The following is a 17,089-nucleotide window of genomic DNA, read 5'->3' as shown; positions in this document are numbered from 1 at the left end:
TTGTTACAGTATATTAGAGAAATGTTTGGTAACGTGTCAAGAAGGAAACACAAAAGTATATTAGGAATTTGTAGAGTTGTGATGTGAAGAACTTATCAAACGGATTCAAGAAAGCAATAAAATGCAAGATCTACATTGTGCGTAGTTCCGCCTTAGATCTATGGTTGTACCTGACACTATGCTTGTCTATACAGGATCTCCGACTGCCACCGGAACAGGGACCCTCCAGCTTACTCTTCTTGATGTAAATGATAATGGTCCCTTTTTGGATGAACCAGAAATTGTAATGTGCCTGAGGGACCCCAACCCTCTTCTTATCAACATAACTGACAGGGATGAAAAACCATTTACAGACCCCTATGCAGCGGAAATCAACAGAGAGGCCCGGGACAACTGGACATCGACTGTGGTGAATAACCGTAAGTAGAGAATGCCTAAAGGCTATTCTAAGTCCCAAATTTACCAGAGCCGAGAGCTGCTACAAAAGTACCTCTCTGCATTACACAGATGGTACCATTTACTGCTTTTAGTCAGTGGGCACCATATACCTTTCCCCTGCCATGCCACAATAACAATTCAATACTTGTAGCTCGGTCAAGTGCCCCCCCCCCCCCCATATCAGCTCATTGTCCTACCTAATGAGGAGCGGCTGCCCGAGCCATGTACCCCATTTCCCATAGTGTCAATACTCTTTGGATATGTCAGTTCCACCTGATGGCTAAAAAGCTTAGAAGAAAGTATCTAGGTGTGAGCAAGTCAACAAATTGCTGTGAAATCCATTACCATTGACTATCTACGTTGTGCTTTGCAGAGTTTGAGATAAGACCAAAGAAGGATCTGGATGCGGACATATATACAGTCACTGTCACCATCAGCGATAGCCAGGGGCTGAAAAACACATCCATTCTAAAGATACAAGTATGCGAATGTGAGGGTACAACGTGTAATGCACCAAAGGCACTGGCTGGAGGGCTGGGAATCCCCATGATACTTGGCATACTTGGGGGCATCTTGGCGCTATTGAGTAAGTCATTCTTTCAGTTTACACTCAGTAATAATGCTGCAGTATGCTATTGTGTAACGTGAGGCGGCGTTTTACCGATTCTGCTCATATATAGTACTTACAGGCGACACAAATTTTCAAATATCATGGAGTTGGTAATGCATTTAGTATGTTTTGTTATAACATATAATCCCAGGTAATCCAGTTAATATATTTTTTTATCCTAAGGGGCACTTTTACAGGGGCCAATGATCGGGCAAACGAGCGTTCATATGAATGCTTGTTCCCGATTATTGCCCTGTGCAATCAGGGCAACGATCGGCTGATGGATGAGCAAACGCCCGTTTCATCGGTGGATCTGCTCCTTTATGTAGAATTAAAAATCATCTTTCTCGGCAGCATATCGTCCTGTGTAAACAGGGAGACGGGCTGCCGACATGATGATCAATTGGAGCAACGATCGCTCGTCCCTATACATAAGCAATCATTGCTCCTTGTGAATGGAGCAAACAAGCGCTGATGAATGAGTGGTCTCGTTAATTGGCACTCATTTACATGGCCCATTTCGGGCCCTATAATAAAACCCTTTCCATGCACCTATCCACCACTTCATTGCTCCCATGGTGCCATGCAGTTGTAATATACAATTACTCTTAGTTACTGGCTCTCCATTGTGGATAAGGGTGGATTCACACGAACGTGTATTGGGTCCGTGCGGGCCGCGTGGTTTTCACGCGCCACGCACAGACCAATACAAGTCTATAGGGCAGTACAGACAGTCCGTGCTTTTTGCGCAGCGTTTGTCCGCTGCGCAAAAAGCGCGACATGGTCAATATCTCTGCGTATTTCACGCATCATGCACCCATTGAAGTCAATGGGTGCGTGAAAACCACGCAGGTCGCACGGAAGCACTTCCGTGCGAACTGCCTGTTTCGCGCACCAGCAGTCAAAAGGATGAATGTAAACAGAAAAGCACCACGTGCTTTTCTGTTTACAAACATCCGAATGGCGTGTCATAATGATGGCGGCTGCGCGAAAAGCACGCAGCCGCGCATCATACGATGCTGCCTCACGGAGCAGGCAAGTGGCTTTTGCGCAGGCAAAACGCCGCGTGTTTTGCGTGCGCAAAAATGCCACGTACGTCTGAATCAGCCCTAATAGTGTAGGGGACCTCCCTCTATGACGTCTATACGTCCTAAAAGATGAGACAACCCCTTTTAGTGGAACAATACAGTCAAAACTGATACACTGTGTTATACCTAGTGCAGGACCTGAGGGGGCGGAGCATGACAGGGATTTTCTTCGAATCATCTTTGAATCTGAGTCAGGCACCGCCCCCTCAGACCCTGCTGTAGGTATAAGGTTTATATGATTTTTGCTTCGTAGCGTTTCTTTGAAGTGTTTCTTCAAGATTGTAGCCGGGTAGGGGAAGATATATATATAGGGACACTCATTGGTCTAATATGCTATGGAATGGAAGAGATCAATGTGCATAACATAAAGTGATATTTCGGTGCTTTCTGACTTTTGGCTTACCCTGTATAGAATGGAGTGCTCTGTCAATATGTGCACCGGTAATTATAGTACATTATAATCAATTAATGAACATTATAATACACTGCTCGATTTATATCCCTGGTTCTCTATTTGCAGTACTGCTGTTACTTCTTCTGATGTTCTTGAGGAAGAAGAAGGTTGTTAAGGAGCCCTTATTACCTCCTGAAGATGAAACGCGGGATAATGTGTATCATTACGATGAAGAGGGTGGAGGAGAGGAGGATCAGGTACTGTACCATGAGGATCTGTTGTCATAAATATCAAATTATTACTGAGCACATAACTGATTATAACAACCACCTTCTCTTAAAGGATTTTGATCTGAGTCAACTACACCGTGGTCTTGATGCCCGCCCAGAAATAATGCGCAATGACGTTGCACCAACACTGATGCCCGCTCCGCAGTACCGGCCGCGCCCAACCAATCCTGATGAAATAGGAAATTTTATTGAAGAGGTAGGGTAGCACAGCTGTATTTAAAGGGCTTCTCCACCTGCAATGATTTGTTCTGAAATATGGTTAATTTGGCAGTAAGGGATGGTCACGGTTCCAGTCAAGCTGAATTTTCCCTTCTTTGCCCCCTTGTCCAACTGACACAGGTGCATGACTTGTTACAACATAGAGCTCTGATATAGTGTAACGAACTCTGCACCTGTGTAAGATGGAGCAATGGGTTTGGATCTAAACAATGTTTCTTTTAATTGACAGCAAGGGGAAATCTTAAAATTGGTAAAGAATTGAAACGCAAAGTATATTAGAAAGTTGCATAACTTCTAATTGTTCTATAATTAAAGTGACCCTCCAATCCAGCGACAACATTTTAAATATTACGGGGTTAATGGAGTTATATTACATGATACCCTCCAGTTGCGCACCTCTGCCGTGGATCCGCCGCACTGGGGTTCCCTCTATGTTGTCAGAAACATGGCTACAGCGCTTCTTAGACTGCGAGTCTGAGACACTCCCACTGTTCTAGGATTGGCCGGAGCTGCTCAGGTGAGCAGTTCTGGCCAATCTGAAAACAAAGGGAGTGTCTTAGACTCAATCTGTGAAGCGCTGTGGCAATTTTAGGACAACACAGAGGGGACCCCAATGCGGCAGATCGACGGCAGAGAGACGCAACTGGAGGAAACCAGGTAATATATCTCCATATACATTGTCATTACTTATAATTTTGTCCTAGAACCGGAGGGTCGCTTTAAGCTTCAGCCCATTGTGTAATGCAGAAACATGGGCCGAATGATAATGACAAGTGAATCTAATAAAATGCATTTTCCTCCATTACCCAGAATCTGAATGCGGCTGACAACGACCCAACAGCCCCTCCTTACGACTCGCTCCTGGTGTTCGATTATGAAGGTAGCGGATCGGATGCCGTCTCCCTCAGCTCTTTGAATTCCTCTAATTCAGATGGTGACCAGGATTACAGCGGTCTGAAGAACTGGGGCCCACGCTTCAATAAACTGGCGGACATGTACGGTGGAGACGAGGACTAAAATGTGGCAACAGCTGACATCTGAGGGGAAAAACGGCAGAAAATATGACTTTTTTTTTTCCATTAGTTTGCACTGTAAAAAGACCCTGGACAGGAGGCTGCTCAGTTCTGCTGCCCAATTTCTCAAGCTGAGGTGTCGTCACAGGACAGTGCTCGTCTTCTTTTGTGCTACTATGAGAAACAGCTGTAAATTCTATTCAATACTTTTATTTTCTTTGTCCTTTTATGCTTTTAAAGCAGTGCTCTCTAACCGGTAGCTCTCCAGCTGTTGCATAATCACAACCCCCATCAATCTGCAACTGTCAGGGTATGCTGGGAGTTGTAGTTTTGCAACAGCTGGAGAGCCACAGGTTGGACAACAGTGCCTTATAACAATGCTGTCTGCCAAAAGTATACAGATTGTCTACATTGTGCTTATATCTTTTTTTTTATTTTATTTTTTACAATGTGATTTAGTCTCTTCTTGTAATTTATCCTCAGGATGTTTTAAATATGTTAATGAAGTCTTCAAAAAATTCTATCCAGAGAACTATATTTTTATGCATATCCAAAATAGATGTATCGGCTGGAGATTATGTACAAAAAATACTGCAGTTGTCCCTGACAACCATTCTACGTTTACTTTTAGAATGAAATCTGATTGGGTGCTGGTTGCCGTGGGTAACACTGCCATTCTGATTTGTACATGACAAAAACAAAAATTGGAGTGATCACACATAGCGACTGACGGCAGCTGACATTTTAGGAAACAGGAGTAGTGATTTGATTGGTTAATCCCTCATACATTTTCTGATGGTCAAATGGTTGCACAAAATGGCAGCCATCACAATAACTGGAGCAAAGCTCCTCTAAGCAAACAGTCGGAATGGTTTCGGCCCCTCTTAAGCGAGACCCCTCAATACCTGCACCGTTTCTTAGGTATAAGAAGCTTACATAAGTGGGTGGAGCCTGACACTTTTGGTGGCATGGGAAAATATGAGTCATGGAAATAACAACCAATAGCTGCTACAATGTAGAAACCATACTGTGACCGTGAATACAAGCAGCGCAAAGCGGGGGCGTAACTATAGGGGTGCAGAGGTAGCAGTCACATCCAGGCCTTGGAGCTGGGCCTATATAAGGGGACCAGTACTGTAAATTTTACCTGATGCTTGACAGGAGTTCTCCTGGTTTCATCCTTGGTGATAACATAAAGTCTAAATTAACACTATATTATGCTGGTTGGGGTCTCACTGCTCCCCATATCTAGCGTATAAAAACCCAGACATTAATTGTGTTTACTCGCCTATATATTTTTTTGTACAAAAATAAAATTGTTTATATAAAATAAAATGTTTTACAGTGATCATTAGGTCTCCGCTTTATTCTCCAGCTGTAAAAAAGGGCGACCAAAGCAAAGGCAAAATCCCTAAGTAACACATGTGGGTTTCGCAATGGATTTTCGGGCCATGTCCACAACGTAAGCCTTCTGCGGAGTGTGAATGTGGCCTTAAAGTGGTATTACGACTTTTGCTAATTATTGACTAATGATGATAATAATGAAACATTTTCCCGATGTTCTATCCGCCATAAAAAAGAATGGAGACTGTCTGCATTTGTGCATACTCCAACATTAAAGGGCTCGGCTGTACCGCCAATAGTGTTGTATGGAGAATGCTGTACGCACACTCGGTCATCGCTTCATTTAACACCTTCCCACTGCGATTCTTGCGGTTGGTGTGGGTCCCAGCAGTTGGACTCTATCAGTCTAAAAGTTATCACCTATCCTATAGATGGGTGATGATTGCTATTAGTTGGAAATGCGGAGATTATACAGACAGCACTCCCACAATCCAACTTCAGACACTATACACACCATACTTGCCAACAGTCACGATTTTCCCGGGACAGTTCACACGTGGTGACCAAAAACGTCTGAAAATATGGAGCTGTTTTCAGGTGAAAACAGCTCCTGATTTTCAGACGTTTTTGTAGCAACTTGCTGCGTTTTTACAGCCGTTTTTGGAGCTGTTGTTCAATGGAGTGAATGAAAAACGCCTCCAAAAACGTCCCGGGAAGTGTCCTGCACTTCTTTTGACGAGCCGTCATTTTACGCGCCGTATTTTGACAGCGACGTGTAAAATAAAGGCTCGTGGGAACAGAACATCGTAATTCCCATTGAAAGCAACGGGCAGATGTTTGTAGGCGTATTAGGGGCGTTTTTTCAGGCGTAATTCGAGGTGTAAAACGCCCGAATTACGTCTGAAAACACTGCGTGTGAACATACCCTTACAGTGACACAGAAGATAATGTATTAGTATAAAGGAGTATACTAATACATTGTACGTATAAAAAAAAGTTGTCAAATAGTAATCCTTTTATGGAATTTAAAAAAAATGCAATAAAAACATAAATTAATGAAAGAAAAAAAGTCTGCAAAAATAAAGGATTAATTAGTATAAAATACATTTTATTGTGAATACTATTCCGGAAAACAAAAAACATCTTAGGTATCCACGCGACCGTAATAACCTGTGGAATTAAATTACCAGGTTATTTAGTGTAAAACATCAACAGTGTAATAAATAAACAGAAAAAACTGCTTAAAATTGCTTTTTGCTATATTCTCGGCAAAAAACGAATTATAGAAATGACACAGTAATATATATGTACCCCCCCCAAACTGCGCCAGAAAATAAAAAAAATAAAAACATTTCCAGCATAAAACAAAATCTCATGCAGGCTTGTAATTGAAAAAATACAAAAGTTATGGGTCATTAAGGCTTTTTCAGGACGAATCTTTTCAGGGGTTTAGGGTGTATTCCAACGGTGTGGTTTTGCCGCGGGGCCAAAAACCGCATCGAAAAACGCATGAGTTTTTACAGCGATTTGCAAAATCACAGCTAATCACAGCACAACACATGCGTTTTTCGGTGCAAAACTGCGACATGTAAATACGGCCTAAATCTTGTGCAATTTCAGATTTAATTGTTGGTAAGTATGAACATAAACACGTACTTCACAAATAAATATATACTTCAAACTTTCGTTTAAAGCGTTTTTTGCCCCGGTTTTTGCATTCGATTAATTTTACAAAGCGCCTAAAAAAATGCGTCAAAAAACGTGGGGAAAAAAAGTGTCAAAAAACACTGGCATTTCAAAATCTGCCTTGAAATCCTGTGTGAACCCCAAGACATAGTCATCGTCAGTGCTCTTATTTACCACAAGATGGCGATCTAGTCTCATACATGCATATGACTACAACAGTGAAAACAATTAAAGGGGTCCTCTGGATTTTCATAAATAAAGTTAATTCAAATGTGCACAAGACCTTTATACGGCAACTATTAAAGGGGTTTTAAGTTTATAAAGCCTAATCACTAATTCATGATAAGTTCTCCAACTGTCTAATATACTTTGTGTTTCAATTCCTCACTATTTTCGAGATATTTGTTTGCTGTCAGTGAATGAGAACGCTCTTGTTTACGTTCAGAGGCTGCAAACCCCTACATATCTAGTTCTGCTGTCAGCTGAGAAGTGGATACAATTGTATCCAGTCTAGACAATGCTCTGTGAGCAAAACAGCCTGGACTTCAGACTGATACATTGTAGCAAACTGCAAGAGAGATTTGTCCATCTGTAAGGCCTTATTCACACGAACGTATATTACGTCCGTGCAACGCGCGTGAAAATCACGCGCATCGCACGGACCTATGTAAGTGAATGGGGCCGTTCAGACAGGTCATGATTTTCACGCAACGTATGTCCGCTGCGCAAAACTCACGACATGTCCTATACTTGCCCGTGTTTCAGTGTCATAATGATGCCGGCTGCGTGAAAATCACGCAGCCACACACCATATACAGATACCACAATGAACTTTTGCGTGCGCAAAACGCTGCATTTTTTGTGCGCGCAATACGCACACGTTGGTGTGAATAAGGCCTTAATGTATTTAGCTCACAGAGCATTGCCTAGATCAATTCACTCCCAACATTTGCATCCCGGTTCGTAAAACACTTTAAAGCCCCTTGTAGGAACCCAAAAAAATGCCCACCTCTATGCAAATTGTCATAAGCACCTCCAACTTTGCATTTCATGTACAAAAAAACCCAAAAACCGGAAAGTTGGGAGTTTTACGCTAGACACCATATAATTTACCACTTCTCAGTTGAGAGGAGGGTCTGCAGCCACCAGAGGGAGCTCACTGCATACACTTTTATACAGATGCATTAAGCTTCCCCTAGTGGTGACTACGAGTACTAGACTTCACTGGACACTTTCCTGCTCTAACACCAGGCAGGGTCAGATTTTGGGGTGTGCCTTGCCTGGCACCCAAGGCTTGTTACAACTACGAATCTTAAAAATAATTGTATAGCAGTATTATTTAGGCATTATATATCCTTGTTTTTAGGTTACTTTATGTATTGAGCTGTTAGTTGGTCCCTGTATATCGGAATTATTTTAGTACTATATGGCAGTATTTATATTGTGTGCACGGCTACTGTACAGTATATAATTTTTACAGCGTATAATGGTGGCAGCATTATATAGCATTGGTATTTAGGCAATAGTGTTATTTGTCCAACGTATGACACTATTATTTGGGCACCATACTGTATTGTGCTTATAATTAGGTGCTTTATGGTAAAGGTATTCATACACTGTATGACGGTACACCATATGGGGGAGGGGCGCCAACGGAAGGTACCATCTTACTTAAAGGGGTATTTCCATTGTGGACATTTATGGCCTATCCACATATGACATAAATATCCGATAGATACGGGTCTCACTTTTGGGACTCACAACTATCTCTAATGGTATGTTCACACGGCAACGCCAATTACGTCTGAAATTCCGTCTTTTTACGCGCCGTCTTTTGGCAGCCGTTTTTTCGGGCGTAATTCAAACCGTAAAACGCCTGAATTACGTCCGTAAATAGGGCGTGTAAACATACCCTAACGGGGCCACCTGACCCTCATCCTACCTTCTCCTGTTGTCGCTGGTCCCCAGCCACTGAGCTGCAAGGTGGCCGGGGGTATGGAAACAGCCAACCTTGCTGAGTAAAGCTGTTCCTGGAACTCCCATAGACGTGAATAAGAGTTACGGAAACAGCGTATCACAGTGAATTACGCTGTTTTCGGAACTCGGGAGCTATGGAAACAGTGTAACTCGCTGTGCTACGCTGTATACGTAACTCCCATTTACTTCTTTGGGACTTCTGGAAACAACGTAGCTCCACAAGCTTTGCTGTTTCCGTACTCCCAACCACCTCATCCCACTTGGCCGGGTACCAGGACAGGGCTCATGGGGTCTCATTCCAGAGATAGGTACCGCAGAGGTGGGCCCTGTATGTATTGACATTTATGGCATATTCTGTCAATAAGCCATAAATATCCGAGATGGAAACAGCCATTCATAATATTATGGGCGTTGGGGGGGGCACTAACTTGCATGAACTTCGCCAACCCCGGAGTGTGACTTGGTCTTTATCTTTTATTCTTATTTTCTGGGTTCATAATGTAAGAAGTGCTAAAAGGTTAATATAGAAGAATAAGGAATGAGTCAGATAAATTATGGCGTGAACAGACAAGACTAACATTTCCTCTGATCATGTGTCAGGAGAACTGGGTCACATTCAGGCCGGATTCCCACGGCTCGGATACGCTGTGTAAAAACTGCACAGCGTATCCAACCTGGAACCCGCAGTACATTTTGTCTGAAAAACCGCACCACATTGTGGACTGGACGAAGAAACACAGACTTCTGGGTATGTTTTTTTTTATTTTTCCATAGTTGCGAATACGCCGCAAAAGTCGCAACACTTGGCTTTCTGTTGCTGGTTTTGCATCCCCGTTGAATTCAATGGCGAAAACCCGCTACAGAAAATCAACGAAAACACAGCATAAATTGACAATTTCGCACAGTTCAATTTATTAACGTTTACGCTGCTGTTTTTTTCCGCATCATGGACATGAGATTTTCTTAATCTCATCCACTCTGCTGCTACTGTAAATGCTGCGGAATTTCCGCACAAAATTCTTTTTCGGAAGTTCCGCATCATTTACACTACGTGGGCCTTAATGTAATTACACTTTAAGGGTATGTACACACGGCTTATTTTCAGCCGTTTTTCGGGCAGTAAGTACCCCAAAAAATGGCTGAAAATACGGGGGCTGAACGTCTCCAAACATCTGCCTATGATTTCAATGGGAAAAATGGCGTTTCGTTCCCACAGGGCGTTTTTTACGCGCCACTTGTAAGAACGTCGTGTAAGAAAATGCCCCATAAAAAAAGAAGTGCATGTCACTTCTTGAGCCGTTTTTGGAGCCGTTTTTCATTGTCTCAATAGAAAAACAGCTCCAAAAACGGACATAAAAAAACGCATCAAAAAACGTTTGTGGTTTAAAAAACAGCTGAAAATAAGGGGCTGTTTTCCCTTGAAAACAGCTCCGTATTTTGCAGCCGTTTTTTGTTAAGCGTGTGAACATTGCCTTATGGTTAAACCTCATGGTTGTAAAGGGAAATGATCTGGCATCGCACTTTTAGCTCTGCTCTGCCAAATGTGTTTGTCACTGAACAGATAGGAACCATGGTGATTAAACATTTTGTGCAGTCGTACATTGGCGTTATTGTACAATGGTATTCAAGATGGAGATGGTGCCTTCTGAAATGGCACATTCATATGGTTACGTGGTATGTAAGCGGCAGAGTACGTATGTCCGGCTGCAAAATCACCCACGCAAATTAGAAGGTGCTGGTTTGTGTAAGGTGCAGTATTCTCGTGGAGACGTAAAAAAAAATGGGCTTTTCCCACTAAAGAAAGTGATCATCATCGGTGGCAGTCTGAATGCCAGGACCCCCCCACCTCTCCTCAGAATGAAAGGGCTGAACGATAGCCACAGGACAGGTGATAAATGTCTGATCCCTATAGGTCCAACTACTAGGACCCCAATCGGTCACGAGAACCTGGGTCCCAAAGTCCCCTGTAGTGCGCATGCGTCGCCACCGATCCTTTCACTATCTATGGAACTGCCCGAGATACCCGAGTATAGTGGTTGGACCCCTCACCAATCATTATATTTTGGCTATCTCCGTCAGTACCATAGACTATGAATTGTGTTCACGTATGAATCCTGTGATAAATGTTATTTATGGGATTTTCCCTTTAAGACCATTCACTTGAATAAATTGCGTTAAAGTAGAAATTCAGACGGGACCTCTGTGGCTTCATACACACGTTACGGAAATCTGCAGATAAATGCAGGTAATTCCGCAGGTAAAATCCACACTAATGCGTTTTTTGATGCATATTTTACATTTTCATACGGAAACAGGCGCAGATTATCTGTAGCGGGTTTTGTTGCGTTTTTTTTATAAGCTTGTCAGATACAATTCTGAGACGGAAACGCAAGATAAACGGACATGCTGCAGATTTAAAAATTGCTTTTTGCGCAGTGCGTGGATGAGATTTGTTCAAATCTCATCCACTTTGCTGCTACTGTAATACACAGCGGATTTTCCGCGATGAGGAAAATCTGCAGTATTTATGCTACGTGTGAACCCGGCCTTTCTGCGAATTGATGCGTTTTTCTATGTGTCTACTTTTTTATGGCAACCGCATTTCCAGTGATTCAAATTCGCCGTACAAATTGCATGCGGTTTTCGGACGTGGCTGTTACCGCACATCAACCGCAATGTCTGAATACACCCTTACGAATGTTTTGGTGACTTTGTGTACACACACAGACATTGATCAGCTTCACTGGTAATAGCGGGGTAGGAGGTGGGGCGTTCACGCAGTAGCGGTTAAGGGGAGATCCGTGAGAGCCCCCATTGTGGCAGTGAGACAATACAACCTATGTTTGAAGTCCTCCCAGGTTGTAGAGAAGCCTTTCATCTTGCAGCCGAGAGGCCTCTCACTAATCATTAATAAAATCCACTCAGGGCGGCGTCTGGCTTCAAAGGAACCTACTGAGGCACGTAAGGGGCATTTTGCCCAGCGTGAGGTGTATAAGGGGTGCTGGAGGCGCTCAGTTCACCTTCATCGTGTGCTTATTATGAGCTTAGAATCACTTTATGTCTTGTATAAGAGTTTAGGAGACGTCACCTGTTTTGTCTATGGTTTTGCCTCGTGCAGCCATTTATAGGTCACGTGACTTTCGCTATATTTATCGACTATTTTTCATACAGCTAAAAACATCTTTTGAACATTGGAGAGATTTATCAAAACTAGTGCAAAGGAAAAGTGGAGAGTTACCCATAGCAACCAATCAGATCCCAGCTCTTATTTTTCAGAGGCCCTTTAGAAAATGAAAGCTGAAATCTGTTTGCCATGGGCAACCGTTCCAGTTTTCCCTAGTTCTGATACATCTCCTCATTCTGACGGTAGTATAGTTTGCCGCAGAAATTGCTGTGCGATATAATTATCAATTTTGTCTAGGGTTCTATTCACACGATGCAGTTAAATCGCAGTTTATTTCCGCGATTGTCGTAGTGATTGCTGCTGTGGTGCACGTATAGAACAGATGCTTAACTGAGCTTGTGCCTGTTTTAGAAAAGGTATTCGGCCTTATTCACACAGTGCAGTTTTATGATGCCGTTTTATAAGCCACAATGAGGAGATCATAAGAGGACGTATATAGGAAAGACAGAAAGCGTGATCTCGCGAGATCACGCTTGCTGTCATTAACTCCTGCACAAACGTTACTGAAGTGTCGGGATTGTGAATAGACATCGCGTCCTGGCTGGTAGTGATGTCTATTCACTGTCCGGACACTTCAGTAACGTTAATGTGTGAGTAAGTGACTGCACATCATGATCTAGCAAGATCATTATGTGCTGAGTAAATAAATGGAGAGAAGTGTATGACGCTGATTGGTCACTGATTGGTCGCTGATTGGTCAGCGTCATACACTTCTCTCCACAACGCTCAAAAAGTAAAAAGACACCCAGTTGTCTATTAAGAAAGTCATTAGCATAAATCTAAAATAGGTCATAACTCTGTCAAAATTGATAGTTTTTCAAAATAAAAAACACTGCTGTTACCTACATTACAGCGCCGATCCGATTACGCAGGCGATAGGGCACTTATAATGTGGTGACAGAGCCTCTTTAAGGAGGTTGCGTACATCGTGAGCCACAACTATGGTATTCAGAATAAATCAGAAATCCCCACAGTGTCGAAATGGTCATGTCTGGGATACATTATTTGGAATGTTTTTTTTTTATTTTTTTATTTTTTTAGATTAATACATATTTCTCTAGAACTTGAAGCCTGATGCCTACAATTTACTAATATTCACCGGAAAAATGAACCGGTATTTCCCCAGCCTGTTGTGGCACGCTCCTCCTTCTCCTCATCTTGTGCCAGTTGCTGCATGCTTCCCTTTCTCAATTTTGGGAGTTACTGGAAGCTGATGAAAAAAATTAAATGGTAATTGCTATAATAAAAATGCAGACCATAAGAACGTAGTTGGGGCTGGATTATAGTATGAGTAATTGCCACAGGCCCACCCCCTATATGCACAGACTACTTGCTCTAAACTTCTTTAAAAAAAATTTGGTTCAGTAAAACCACAAGTGGTCCAGGTAAGGTGTCCGTAATATGGACGCTAAAATGCAACCATATTACGACAATCTGGAAATGGCGTGGGGCATGAGACAAGGTAGGAATTTGGCCGATAAAAGGAGAGACAAAATGGGTTTTAGGAGGAGACACCCAGAATCAGCAGTAGATAGAAGATTGGAGCAGTGGTGGACTGGGCCCACCAAGGAAAATGATTCTGAAGGCCCACCTTCCATCCGTACAGAACATGTGCACATCCACTTTTAATTGCATTGTAAACTTTATCTTGGCATTGAATAAACCCATAATAAAGAAGACCCTAGTGGCAAGTGATTGGCTTCAAATGGGAGCGGGGTGTCCTGTTGAACCTTTTCGGCACAATTAAAATTTTTCAGGGACTGAGCCCGCTAGTATGCCAATCTGACCACGAATGGATCATCATAAATGGTGAAGCCCTACTATAAAATGAATATAAAGATTTTAAAGGCATATACACGTGAAATTAGGTTCATGTTTTGGCTTTCCGTTACCATTATAGTACATGGGAAGACGTCTTGGAGTCATAACTTTTGACTTTCTTGAAAAACAAAAAATTGTCCACCTCAGCATCGCTCAACAAGCAGCCCGCTCCGTTTTTGCTGCATCGTCACATTTTTGGATTTGTCATCTTCTCTACGTGTCTGCGCGTCGGACATTGTGAAATAGCAAGTAAGAACAGAAATGCCGGAGGAAGTGTGGGGGAAGAAGCTTTGATGGTAGCCGGAGTAATATCCTGGGTGTGATACCAACAGCATCCCATGCTGATGCTTAGTCACCCAGCAAGGAGTGTGGAGGATGAAGAAGTGCCTGCACTTAATATCCCAATAATCTGTCTGACCCGAGGCTACAACAGGCCACGTAAAGCGGATCCATCAGCAAGAATCTGAATGGTTCACTCGCTCATCGGTCTTTACAGCTCCCGGTAATTTCAATGAGAAGGAGACCACCCATACATGTGAAGGGGGCTCCAGCAGGGCTGGCACGTGCGGTAGGCCACTGCCTAGGGAGCCATTGAGATGGGGCGCACAACTGTATTAAAAAAAAAATGCTCTGCCTTTTTGACATTGTGTTTAAGGGGCCAGTAATTCTGTAGGTGCCAATGTTCATGAATTTATATCTCCAAGAACTTACACGGCAGCGTACAGACAGTGCTGCATGATCTCAATAAGTGTTTGCAAGATTATACATGGACTCAGGATGGAAGGTAATAAATAATCTATAGGTAATAAATAATCTATCAATCCCCCATAACACACTATATCAAACACATTGATAGTGTTCTTTTAGCGTTTCATGCATTTTCTATCCATAGAATTGTATTCGGTGCCCTTTTAACACCGTGGTAATGGGATCGGATGAAACTGGCTCATTGCACCAATTATAATAGCAAAGATTGCTCGGCCTTGGGAATCTTTATTGGCTGCTATACTCCTTCTTATATGGGATGTAGATATAAAAATAAAAAGATAACTGAGTAAGACGGTACAGGAAAGCAGTGGTCAAGATATTGTCAAATCAATATATGTGAATGTGTACCAGTGTATTTCATTAGGTCGATCGGTGCAGCTTTTATTATCCAATATAATTTTATTGTTATCTTTTATATAGTTATATTAGCAGTATTTGAAAACGATTACCATCATTTTTTTCCCTCTCAGTAACCCCTTTGGCCGTGTGGACCGTATTAAGAGCTGTAAGAGAGTCTCCCGGCTAAGGGGGTCATCAATGCCGCCAAATCGGACTGGGCATTGGGCACAACATGGCACTCATATGCTTGCTCTACCTACAGCCTGTAAACCCAGTCCAAAAGTCTGTCCAGATTGGAAGTCTGAATATAGTAAGCCGTATAAGCCAACGCTACTTTTTTTCTTTAGGGTCCCTAGAAAGTGATTTTCTATACAGCTATAATTGAGATCAATGGTTGCCTATCAGGACATGTACATGGGCATATTACAGCTAGTTTTGTAGGAAATAGGCCTTCCAAAGAGGTGCACAAGCCCTTTACTACACTTCTGTATGCCTCTGATGTCATATGAAGGCCTACAGAGGTTTTTTTCTATTGGATTTCGTACCAACCCGACAGAAAAAAAATGGCGGCATGTTCCACGATCAAGCTTTGTATCTAGGAGAGACTATGTACTTACACATGGAGTAAGATGAAGCCTGTATAGCAGTGCCCTGTGCATGAGCCCTAATGCATGGATGATAGCGGTCCTCCAGAGCAAGTCACTTTATGCAGTGGCTTTCTGCTCCGCTGAAATATGGGGTCCCGATCAGAAGACACCCCTTACTTCCATTGCTTAGATATTACCTAATACAGCATATAGAATAGGATTGTTCAAGATAGACAAACCCTTTAAGCTTTATGATTGGATTTTGTCATTTGGCCTTTCATCCATGGCCAGATTTGTGATGTTTTGTATGACTCAACATACAACAGGACGCAACATAATATGGCGGCTCATGTCACTTCCAAAGAAGTTGCACAAGTCGAGGTCTATCCTTATCTCTACCCTACAAAATTGTTCAACTTATATTTTTTAGCTTCATAAAGTAAATACCTGTCTATCGCCAAACTATTGTGACTTTTATTATTAACAAAGTAATTTAAAAAATAAATAAATTTAAAAAAATAATTTATATTTTTAAAACAAAATTATATATATTATATATATTTATTTATTTATTTTACCGTCCTATTAGTAAAGGGTGAAGGCTTAGTCGTTGGAGGTGTCATAGATACATCACATGAGGGAATCAGCAAATATTGATCGACTGGTGCGGCCGCTATGTCCCGCGAGCTGAAATTCCATAAAGATGTCACACCTGAAATTCACAGGTTTGCATTACCCTGGTTTTGTAAGCGCATCCTCCAGGGAACAGGCTGATAATGAGGGACACGCTAATGTAGGGATGCGCCAGGCCCTTATCAGTGAGAGTCCATACAGACAAGGGTTGTCCAACGATTCTGCTCACATTTGCGTTATTGCTTTAATTTGTAACAGACGCCATGACCAGTCCGTTTTCTAAATGATCCAAGCGGACTCCATTGATTTTAATGTCGTTCGTTGGGGTTGCAGTTTTTTTTGCTGCTGACACCCTATACTTGTCGTCAATAATACTGGAAAGGTTGACAGAACCTTTTGACGCAGGCTCCAGAAAACACCTCAAAACCACAATGTGGTCGATGTGATGAGATTTCCCCCAGCTGCTGCATGTCAACATACTGGAGGAATCCCAAACAATAAGGAGGGATCTACATGGGATTTTATTCACCATAGTGGATTCTTTCTTATGGTAAGTTGGTTTTGGTGTGAAGTTTCCCGCCAAAATTAATTTTCTTTTCCCGCCTAATGGTGGGCAGTTTTGCTTAAGGTTAGCAAAAGCAGCTGATTGGGTCAAGAACTTTGACCCATGTGACTGTTGCTGAGGAAGAAATCTTCCT

The 17,089-nt window shown here is 42.3% G+C and overlaps 1 protein-coding gene across 1 annotated transcript in view; it reads left to right on the top strand.

Annotated features, from left to right (window-relative positions):
• The window catches only part of LOC142661210 (cadherin-1-like), a 45,232-nt gene extending 39,845 nt beyond the window's left edge, over positions 1 to 5,387 (top strand). Inside the window, exons 12-16 of the mRNA XM_075838544.1 lie at positions 195 to 419; positions 812 to 1,024; positions 2,657 to 2,787; positions 2,873 to 3,016; positions 3,850 to 5,387. Of these exons, the coding sequence (XP_075694659.1) occupies positions 195 to 419; positions 812 to 1,024; positions 2,657 to 2,787; positions 2,873 to 3,016; positions 3,850 to 4,056 (920 nt within the window). The 3' untranslated portion in view covers positions 4,057 to 5,387. The remainder of the gene's footprint in view (positions 1 to 194; positions 420 to 811; positions 1,025 to 2,656; positions 2,788 to 2,872; positions 3,017 to 3,849) is intronic.
• Positions 5,388 to 17,089: the final 11,702 nt, after the last annotated feature.

Source organism: Rhinoderma darwinii, chromosome 9 (assembly GCF_050947455.1).
Source record: "Rhinoderma darwinii isolate aRhiDar2 chromosome 9, aRhiDar2.hap1, whole genome shotgun sequence".
NCBI lineage: Eukaryota > Metazoa > Chordata > Amphibia > Anura > Rhinodermatidae > Rhinoderma > Rhinoderma darwinii.
This window is presented reverse-complemented; position numbering and strand designations above follow the sequence as displayed.